General features: G+C 69.5%; 1 protein-coding gene across 2 annotated transcripts; it reads right to left on the reverse strand.

Moving 5' to 3' along the window:
• Positions 1-2,767: 2,767 nt before the first annotated feature.
• LOC149854382 (apoptosis-inducing factor 3-like) lies at positions 2,768-9,988 on the reverse strand. 2 transcript variants are annotated; one of them, XM_090026623.1, is made up of 21 exons: positions 9,525-9,658; positions 8,843-9,408; positions 7,801-8,125; positions 7,635-7,709; positions 7,432-7,541; positions 7,211-7,320; positions 6,838-6,882; positions 6,665-6,746; positions 6,431-6,543; positions 6,075-6,161; positions 5,685-5,776; positions 5,414-5,544; positions 5,009-5,124; positions 4,732-4,803; positions 4,553-4,616; positions 4,242-4,318; positions 4,049-4,166; positions 3,799-3,897; positions 3,421-3,496; positions 3,091-3,195; positions 2,768-2,988 (listed from the first exon to the last, which is right to left on the reverse strand). In XM_090026623.1, exons 2-21 carry the CDS (start codon positions 9,303-9,305, stop codon positions 2,922-2,924), a joined length of 2,427 nt encoding a protein of 808 aa, XP_089882749.1. In that variant the 5' UTR covers positions 9,306-9,408; positions 9,525-9,658; the 3' UTR covers positions 2,768-2,921. The 2 variants fall into 2 exon arrangements, with proteins under 2 accessions (XP_089882749.1, XP_089882748.1); XM_090026622.1 differs by having other exon boundaries at positions 8,843-9,988.
• Positions 9,989-10,045: the final 57 nt, after the last annotated feature.

Below are 10,045 nucleotides of genomic sequence, written 5' to 3' on the forward strand. Positions count from 1 at the left end.
GCGGGTCGGGACCCCGGCTCGGGCGCTGCCCCCTAAACAAGCGGGGGGGATGACGTTGCCGCGATCAGCTGGTGGCGCGCTGACGTCACTGTGACGTCAAGGCGGCCCGGGGCTCAGCTGCGGCGGCGATCCGCTACGCGGCACGGCTGAGGCACCGGCTAGAGGAGGCTCCTTCTTGCCCGGGGGTCGCTGGGGCCGGGGCCGAGGCCGCAGGAAGGGGGGGAGGCTCTTGCCCTTTAACACCCCCCCTGCCGCGTCACTCTGGAAAATGCCAACTCACAGCGCGCGGGGCAGGTCGGGAGCGCGGCCCCCGAACTACGCCCCCCACAATGCTCCGCGGCGGGGTGACGCCAAATGGTTCTGGGCCGCCGGCGCTCCTGATTGGGTGAGGCCAGCGCCAGGGAGAGGGCGGGCCAGGGCTCGGGGTGTGCTTCGCTATTGGTGAGGGCACCGGCTGCTGGGCGGGGTCCCCCCGCTCCTCGGCCTTCTGGCTGGCTGTTAGCAGTGTCCGTCAAGGGGCGAGGCGGGCGCGGCGACCGCGGGGCGAGGCCCTGCCGGAGGGCGTTGGGCGCTGATTGGCCGCGGCCGCAGCCGGTGGGTGGCTGCGTCACGGCTCCGCCAGCTGATCACACCCGGAGCCGGCGAGTGCGGGCGCGGGGCCGGGCGGGGCGCAGGACTTGCAGCGACACGGGGGCGGCTGGGCTCCGGCGGTGTCGGGACTGGGGCCGTCCGAGGGTGGCGGTGGCGGGGCTGGGGCTGGGGCCGGGGCCGGGGCCGGGGCTGGGGCTGGGGCTGGGGCGGGCCGGGCCGTCCGAAGGTGGCGGGGCCGCGGCCGGGCGGGTCAAGAACTTCCAGCGCGCCCGCATCCTGCGGGCGGCCCTGGGGCGGCGGGGGAAGGTGACCTTTTCTGCCCGGCCCGGCCCGGCCCGGCCCGTGCCCCGGCCCGTCTGACGCGGGTCCGCCGCAGGGCGCGGCGCGGAGCTCCCCGAGCCTTGCGCGGGCGGGCCCTGGCCCGTGTGCCCCGGCAGCACCCCGAGGGCCGCGCCGCGCCGCGCCGGGGCACACGGGGCCGGGCCGAAGTTCCTGCTGACTCACGCTGGAGCCGCGCGGGGCGGGCGGGGGTGGGGCTCGGCTCGGCTCGGCTCCGGCGCTGGAACAAAGTTGCGGCGGGGCCCGGGGCCGGGGCCGGGGCCGCAGACGCCGGAATGCGGAGCAGCTGGGCCCGGCACGCGGGGAATGCTCGGCATCCGCCCGCCTGGACCCGCGCCCGCGCTCCTCCGCCGGTAAGTGCGGGCCGGGGGGCAGCCGCGCGCGGCCTTGGTGCGGCGGCGGGAATGAGTCGGCGAATCTGCCCGACGCCAAGGCCCCCGGCTCCGCCGCGCTGCCACGTGCCCGGGGCGAGGCGCCGCCGGGCCGGGCGTGCGAGTCGGTGCCCCCAGCCCCGTGCCCGCTCTGACTCTGCTTCCTCTGCAGCGCCCGCCCGCCCGCCCGTGCCCTGGCCGCCCCGCAGCAGTTCTTCAGTGGCATGCTTTACGTCCTGTGCCAGCTAAAGCTGCCAGTTGAAGAACTGTTGACCGTGGCCACTCTCTGCTCGGCCCCGGGCTGTGGGAGGCAGCCAGACCCAGCGCTGGGAGCGCCAGACGGGTGAGTCTGCTCTTCCCCGCGTTCTCTTGTGGGCCCTGGGGCGGCTCTGCCCAACTTCCGAGGGAAGTGGTGCTGGCTCCTACCCTGGGGGGCTTTGAGAAGAGGCTGGATGCCTACCTGGCTGGACTCATTTGAGTCTAGTATTTTCTCCCGCCCAGGCGGGGGGCCGGACTTGAAGATCTACAAGGTCCCTTTGACCCAACTTCTATGGTTCTGGGACTCTGTGCCCGTGGGCGCATGGACCCCCGTGGGGCCACACTGGCCCCAGGGAGCTGGTGCTGCTCTGGCTCCCCGCTGTGCTGTGGCCAGGTGATGCTGGGGCGGCTTGCAGGGAAGAAGAGACGGAGGCCAGACTGGCCGCGGGGCAGGGCGAGCTGCCAGCCCCCGAGCTGGGTCTGGAGCGGCGGGAGGGGCGTGGGCTCCGTGTGGGCCCAGCCCTGCTCTGGCGCAGGGTGACTCAGCAGCTCCCTCTGCCGCAGCTGCCTGGGGCCGGCTGCGCTGGAGGCAGCGAGCAGTGCCAGCCCGGCCTGGCCCCTGCCCCGGTCAAGGCTTGGCAGGCGCGGGCGTCCGTGGGCCACGAGTCCCCTTGGCGCAGCTGGAAGCAAGTGGCGCAGCCCCGGGCTCTGGTGCTGCCTCCTGCTCGGTCAGGCCCAGCGGCCATGCCTGGGGCTGGGTGCCAGGCAGGATGAGCCCGAGGGGCAGGGCTGCACTCCTGCCCCTGTTCAGGCCAGGCACGGGGGAAGCTGGGCTCCATGCCAGGGCTGTCGGGGAGCTCCCTGGCTGCTTGTGCCACCTGCTGCCGGCCAGGCTCCCTCAGTGCTGGGCCAGGTTCCTGGCTGGACGCAGGGGGAGAGCTCAGCCGCAGCACCCCCTACTCCCAAGGCTGGGTCTGTGCTGGAGTGGAGGGGAGGAAGGCCCTGACCCAGTGTGGGGGGCTAGGGCACGGGGTATCTGTGGCGTTCGGCCCCTGCCTGTCTGTGTTTCTGCTTCCTCGGTGTAGGAGCTGCTGCCACCTTGGGAAGGGCCTGCCTGGCCCTGAGGAGGGAGAGCCCGTGTTGCACCCCTCACCCTGGCCCAGCCGGTGCTGTGAGCTGTAGCAGCCCTGTCCTGCGGGTGGGCTGTGGGGGCAAGCGCAGGGCCCCTCCTGGGCCTGGGCTGGGCGCTGGCTCTTGCCCCCGCACGCAGAGATGGAGGCGGCACCGGTTGCTCAGTTGGTTTTTGGTCTTTATTTGTCCCAGACCCTGCGGCAATGGGGGTGGGAGGGCTGCAGTACAGGACTAGGAGCCTCTCTCGGCCGTGGCGCTCTCGGGCTGGGACCTCTCCAGCCAGGCGGCCCAGGAGCACCTGCAAGAAAGACACGAGGAAGTGCGGGGCCTGGGCTTGGCCAGAGGCTGCAGGACCAGCCCTCGCACCGCGGGCAGGGGCTGACACGAGTTGGCTACTTACTCGGCCTCCTCCTTAGAAATGATTTTCCCGGCATAGAGGGCCTCTGCCACCATGGCCACCATGGGGTCGCACTTCAGGCTGGCAGCTGCAGTCACGTAACCATCCCTGAAGGAGGGAGGTGTCAAGGAGGAGGCCCTGTACCACCCCCTTTCCCCCAGGGGTGCGTGCCCACGTGCCGCTGGCCCCAGGGCCTGGGTCTGCCCTGCCCGGGGTGACGGTGGCAGAGAGCCAGAGTGCCCAGGGCCTCGGGGGCAGTGAGGGCACAAGCTCCTGGCTGCTCCCAGCTGGGGCCCCCCCCGGAGCCAGCCCGTGCAGCTGCCCAGCGCTTACTTGATGTAGAAGATCACAAACTTCTGCTTCTCCAGGCTTCCCTTCACCACTGTCTCCGTGAAGCCTTTCCCAGAGCCTGAGGACAAGGAGAAGGGTGAGGGCAGGGCCTGGCCTGCCTGTGGGCGGCTGCCACCCAGGGTCAGCCACTGAGGATGGGCAGGGAAGGCAGGGCAGGCTGCCGGGTGCCCCCAAGCCCGGAGCTGGGGCCCTGCCAAGCAGCCAGAGTCCTGACGCTGGTTCCCCCGCTGCCGAGGGGCAGGGGGCAGGTCCTCCAGCCCAGCCCAGAGCAGGGCCAGGGCAGGGGGTCTGCACCATGCCCCCAGAACCTGCAAACAGGTGGAACGAGGGTGTGGGGCTGTGCCCACGTGGCCTCCCCACCTGCATAGCGGATGCTCGTCCCAAGCAGCACGGTCCAGAAGAAGGGCACGGTGTGCAGGGGCGACTGCTTCTTCAGCATGTTCAGTGCAGCCACGTGACCTGCAACATGCCCCAGCCGGGCAGCCGTTCACTCTTGCCCATGCTGGGCAGGAGGCCTTGGCCTCCAGGCTCCTGGCCCGGTGCGGGCTGCGGCTTGAGCCTGGGCATTGGAGTTTGCCCCACTGCCCTGTCCCGTGCTCTGACCCCTCACCGTGCGCTTGAGCCACCTGCCAGTGGTAGATGCTGGTTCTCTCTCCACCCAGCAGTGCGACCGGGAAGGCGACCACGTCCCCTGCTGCGAAGACGTTCAGGATGTTGGTCTTCATGAGCTGTGAGGGGACAGGAGCAGTCAGGGGGTGCAGGCAGGAACAAGCGTGGCACAGCTGCAACCTCGGCACACGCACCAGGTCCACCAGGACGGCACCGCGGGCGTCCAGGGCAACTGGGCTGCCCTTCAGGAACTCGGAGGCCGGGGAGACGCCTGGGGCAGATAGAAGAGGGTGAGTGGAGGGAGCTGGTCCCGGTGCCCAGAGCTGAGTGCGGAGCCCGTGCCTCGCTTGGAGCAGCAGGTCCCCCGTGGCCCCTGGGGAGGGGCCTGGGGCAGGACAGTGACGGCCGAGCATGCCTGGGGCAGCCTGTGGGCTGGTGTCCAGCCAGCGCTGCCTAGGGGCCAGGCTGCAGCCCTGGGACAAGGGGAATGGGGGGCATCGCTTACCTATTCCTACCACCACCACGTCAGCCGGCAGCTTCTTCCCGCTGTCCAGGATGGCCTCTGTGACCTGGGAAGAGGCCGCAGCCAGCTGAGGCCCTGCCCAGCCCCCAGCAATCCCCACCCCAGTGTCACGAGAGCCGTGGTGCCCTTGGAGATGCTGGGCATGGGCGGCCGGGACTGACCTTCCCATCCTCTCCGCGCAGCTCCCAGACTTGGCTCTTCATGTAGAACTTCACCCCGCGGCCCTGCAGCATCTGCAGGGAGAGCAGTGACCAGGCCGTGCCCCTCCTCCAGGCGCCACACACCGGGGAGCGCTGGCCCGAGGGCTGCCCGCCCATGGCTTGGGACACGGCCCCGGGGAGTGGGTGGGCCAGGGTGTCCCTCGCGTGGGCAGGCTGGCACAGAGCAGCCGTGTGCTTGTGAGGGGTGGGTGCCGCAACGGAGCGAGGAGACTCTCACCTTCATGGCAACTTGCCCGACCTGGGGTCCCAGTGCCTCCTGGAACGGGACCGCCTCCCTCTCCACCACAGAGATGGTGCTGGCCTTGTCCGAGAGGAAGGAAGCCACCTCCATCCCTGTGAGCGGGGATGCCCTGGGGTGACGCCCACCCCTGGCCCCGGGGAACCCTCTACCTCCGGGCTCCTCCAGCTGCTTTGGGCCCCCCTCCCTGCCCCCACCAGCCCTGTGCGGGAGTGGCGGGAGGGAAGGAGCTGCTCGTGTTCCCTGGCTGCAGCTGCCATCAGGCCCGCTCGCGGGCAAAGTCACCCCACAGCTGCTGGCAGCACTTGCCAGGGCCCTGGCCCAGCCATGCCACAGCCAGGGCAGGGCTCCACCAACACACCCTCCCCCAGGGCCCGTGCCCACCAATGAACGACGCGCCCACGATCACCAGCCTCTTGCCAGTAGCCAGCTCCAAAATCTGGTTGGCATCTTCTATGGTCTGGAGGAAGCGCACGTTGTGCAGGTCTGCGCCTGGGCACTTGAGCGGCTTGGGGCTGGAAGGGGGGGACAGGGCGGCCTGTTCGCACTCTGCCACGTGCACCGAAGGGCAGGGCCGTGGGCGCTGGGTGACCCCCGGTCCTGCGCTCCCAGGTAAGGAGGCCGTGCCCCCCCCACACGGTGTCTGCCTACTCACCGGCTGCCCGTGGCAATCAGGAGCTGGTCGTACCGCTGGGAGGACCCATCCTTGAACTGGGCCTTCTGCCCCTTTGTGTCAATGGACACTGCCTGCAGGCATGGGCCCTGCTCCCTTAGGGTCTACCACTGGGGCACGGGCTGTACAGGCCTCCCTCCAAAGTGCCCCAGTCCCCCCTCCCTCCATGCCCCCCACGCAGGGGCCAGGTGCTGTCCAGGCAGCAACCCCAGAGCTGGGACCAGCCTGCACCCGGGCACCCCCACGCGCACAGCTGCTCGTGCTGTTCGTGTGCATGCCCAGGCAGAGTTGCACATGGCCCCACCGCCCCTGCCCCGGGGGGGATGCTGGCTTCAAGCCAGCTGCTGCTGAGCACCCGTCTCACTCCGTCACCTCCTTCTCCGTCCAGACTTCGATGTCATGCGCCGTGAAGAACTCCGGCGCCCGCAGGTAGATTCTCTCAGCCCTGACCCCCATATCCTGGGAGCAGACAGAGCAGAGGCACAGGCAGGAGCGAGGGGTCGTCCCCACGCTCCCGCCATCCTGATAGCAAGGGCTAGATGGGGTCACCACCCTGGGGCATTTCTTGCATCTGCCTCTCAGGGTGGCAGTTCCCCCCATCTGCAGAAAGCGCCGGGCCCAGCCTGCAGGGCTTGGCTGAGGCTGCAGCACAGGCCTGCGTGCCTGGAGGGCGCAGAGCCAGGCCCTTGGGGCTCTGCCCTGTCCTCATGGCCCCTCCATGCATGCACCTTGCTCAGCCGGGTCCTGTCGTAAGGCACGTGCCTTTCCTTGGTCACCAGGATGATCCTGCCTGTGAACCCCTCCTGCCGCAGCGTTTCCGCACAGACCAGCGAGGCTGGGCCTGAGGGAGGAAGGGTCTGAGGCCTGCCCTGCTGCCCGGGCAGGCAGGAGAAGGGTCCAGCGTGGCTGGGGAGCGCCGAGGCCGGGGTCCCAGTGGGGTGCAGTGGCCCTGCCCTGCGCACCTCCGCCCAGCAGCAGTGCCGTGGTCTGGTTGAGCCTGCAGCGCTTGCTCATGTCCTTCAGCCACCGGCTGCTCTCCAGGTCCTGGAAGAAAGGGGGTCAGGGAAGGCGAGCAGTGGCCCTTGCCCCACGCAGGGCTGCGGCTGCAGGAGGTGGGGGGCAGTGAGGCGGGTACCTTTTTCCTGGCTGTAATAAACACCTTCCCATCTTCCACTTTCACCTGCAGGACGGGAGGAGAGCCGGAGGTCAGAGCTGCGCTGGTGTCCGGTGGGCCAAGGCGCTGGGCAGGGGCTGGCCAGGGCAGGCTCTGCAGTGGTACCCTGACGGCCGGCGCTTCCCCTGGGGCCATGGGCTTGTTTTGTGTGGGAAAGGTAGCTTTGTGCATTGTCCCCCTGCGTGGGCTTTGGCATGGACACCTGGGGCCAGGCCAGGCGCCCCCCGGGGAGCAGAGCAGCCCCACAGCTACAGGATCTAACACAGAGCCGGGCCAGGCGTCCGGACAGCTGGGGCTGGGACAAGGTGGAGGCCGGGGCAGCGCCCGCAGTCACCTGGAAGGAGGGCAGGCAGTCCAGAGTCGGGTACTCCTCGATGTCCCCGGTCTTGATGTCAAAGCAGGCCCCGTGCCAGGGGCAGCGCAGCCTGTCGCCCTTCAGGACTCCTGCAAGGCGGCCGCCAGGCGGGCGTGAGCTGTGGGAGCCGGCTGGCCCCGCGTCCCTGCCACGAGGGCAGGAGCTGCGCTCTGCTGCAGGCGCCGGCCACCGCTCCTCACCTTGGCACAGGGGCGCTCCGGCGTGCGGGCAGCGGCTGCCCAGGGCCCAGAGCCGCGTCCCGCTCCGCACCAGCAGCGCCGGGAAGCCCGCCACCTCCACCTCCCGCAGCCTGCGGCACGGCGGGGGCGCTGAGCAGGGCCTGGGCGCGGCGGGGAGCCCCCGCCTGGGCCCCGTCCCCGTCCCCGTCCCGGCGGGCACTCACTCGCCGTCGCGCACGTCGCCCTCGTGGCACACCTCCTGCGTGACCGTGTCGCCGGCGCCGGCGGCTGCCTGCGGGCTGAGCGTGGGGCAGGGCGCGGTGAGCGCGGGGCGCGCGCGGCCAGACCCGCCCCGCCGGCGCCCGCATCCGCGCGGCCGGGGCTACTCACCTGCTCCCGCGCTGCGCCGCTGTCTCCATCGCCGCGCCTGCCGGGGGCGGCCGGGCCGGCGCTACTTGTAGCCGCCGCCGCCGCCCACGGCGCGTCGCGTTGCACAAGGTGCGGGGCGGGCCGGCGCGCCCGCCCCCCTGGCCATCACGTGCGGAGCTCCCGGCAGGACCGGCTGCGCACGCAGGCGCCCCGCACCCCGCCGCCCGGCGCACCTCCGCTCCCGCACGGGGCTCGGGCGGCTCCTGCCCCGGGCCAGGGACGCTGGCGCCGCGCGGGGCTTGTTGCCACCCTCCTGCGGGTCCCCGAGGGCAGGAGCTTGCTGACTCTGCCAGAGAAGTTGCTTAGCTGCAGAGAAAGCAGCAGCACGACTGGTTCTCCAACAGGCGCTGTTGTTTACTTATTTAATTTGTATCCCAGCCAAATCTGCCGAAACTCATTCTAAATCCCGGAGTCCAAACCTGCGAGTGGCCCTGCTACCCACAGGCATCCTCCTTCCACACCTGGGGCTTCAGATGTTTCCAAAACCTTTGGCGGCCATCCTACTTGCAGGTCCGAGCCCAGGGATTTGGGGCTTGCATGCCCCCAAGTTTTCCTTCCCTCGGCCATAAGACCCCAGGAGCAAGCAAGGGAGGAGACCCCCATTCTCATGAACTGGGCTTAAAGCTGCCGCTCCTCAGTGGGCGTTGAACCACCCCAGAAGAGCAGTTCTCCCGTGGTGCGGTTCAGGCAAACTGCCTTCTTGGACACCGCTACATGGTATTTCCCCTGCCCGGTTAAGCATCACCATGCTTGTCCTGAGCCTTCCAGAGGCCGAGACACGCAACAAGGTGCAAACCGGAGGCGTAAATCAGAGACATAGGAGCTGTGGGGATCAGGACCCCAACTAAGACAAAGGCATTGTCTGTCCAGCCACCCTGGCTGAGCGTCTGTCCAGCTACTGGCTGGGGACAGCACACGCTTTGGGCACTACTGGAGGGATGTGGTAGCCAGGATGGTCCAGAGCACATGAGAGCAGCAAAGATACTTTAGGGTGATCTCTTACTGGATAAAAGATCCAGCGAGAGAGACCCCCAGCAAAACTCCAGGTCTCTTGAGTGTCCTTCAGCATGGCAGGGGAAGGAGGGCTGCACCTCGTCGGGGACGGTGTGAGGCAAGGCCGGACGCGGGACATGGGACGAGCTGACGGCCGGAGCTCCAGAAGGAGCAGCAGGCAGAGGCAAGTGTGGCAGCCTCCTCCCGCTCCTGCTCCTGCTGCCTGGTGCGCGGGCCCTCCTCCAGCCTTGGCCAAGGTGTTTGAGTCCCCTCTTCCTCCAGGGTCGCGGGCTCTCAAATGCTTCCCCGTGCCTGTGAGCTGGGCTAATAAAAGGTATGGTCTCTGAACCAAGAGCTCTAGTTTTGCATTCCCAATCCTGGAGAAGCTGCAGAAACGCGGTCGCCAGGAGCGAGCTGGTCTCTGAGGAGCACGCGGGGTCGCACCGCGGCTTTGCTCCGCAGCGGGTGCACATCCGCCGCAGTGGGCCCAAGGGGAGCCGACGACCTCCGCTGCTCCGTGTGCCAAGCTGAGACGCCCTGCGCTGCCCGCAGGCTCCCGACGCCAGTTCACGGGCTCTAAAGCCGAGAGCTTGTTTTGAGCAGAGCCGGGATAAAAAACCTGGGCCTTTGCCTGATTCAGCCGGCTCCTGCTTGCCTGCAGAGAGGGCCAGGGGAGCGGGGCGGTGACTCACGGGCGTGTGGAAATAAACTGGCTGGAGCTGACTTCTGAAACGCGGGTGAAGGCGGGTGTGAGATGCCCGGCAGGCGAGCCGCTCGCTGGGCTTCACCCGTGCAGATGTGAGCGGGGCGTGCGACCGGACGGCTGCGCGCGGGGCCGGGGCCCTGCCTGCGGGGCTGCCCCTCTGCCTGCGTTTCGGGGACGGTGCCGGCTCGTGGCCCCGGTCGATGCCGAGCGAGGCCTGCTGCGCACGGCGGAGAGCGGCAACGGGGCTGAGCCTGGTGGCTGCAGGCGGAGCGGGGGCCCGGAATATCAGCGGCAGCCCTGTCTCTTCCCCGCCCGCGTGCAGCCGTGCAGGGCACGAGTCCGAGTACCCCCGGCCCCTCGCACCCCGGCCGCACGTGGCAGGCGACATCCGCCCACACCCACCGATCAGGAAGAGCCCAACGGTGCTTAGGGCTATCCCGGAAGTATATCCTAATGTGTGACCCCCCCCGCCCTCCTCTTCCGCCCAGGGTGCCCGCCTCCTCCCCG

The sequence above is a fragment of the Crocodylus siamensis genome, chromosome 13 (genome assembly GCF_052110815.1).
Source record: "Crocodylus siamensis isolate JL-2025a chromosome 13, ASM5211081v1, whole genome shotgun sequence".
Classification (NCBI taxonomy): Eukaryota; Metazoa; Chordata; order Crocodylia; family Crocodylidae; genus Crocodylus; species Crocodylus siamensis.

What these genes read in the sequence shown, in the direction of transcription:
- LOC149854382 (XM_090026622.1), bottom strand. Translation starts at nt 9,926, where the DNA reads ATGTCGCCTGCCACGTGCGGCCGGGGTGCGAGGGGCCGGGGGTACTCG. An exon ending in CGTGGGCGCGTCGTTCATTG is followed by an intron (nt 5,125 to 5,413) that starts GTGGGCACGGGC and finishes CCCCGCTCACAG; the next exon opens with GGATGGAGGTGGCTTCCTTC. An exon ending in GACGAGCATCCGCTATGCAG is followed by an intron (nt 3,497 to 3,798) that starts GTGGGGAGGCCA and finishes CCTTGTCCTCAG; the next exon opens with GCTCTGGGAAAGGCTTCACG.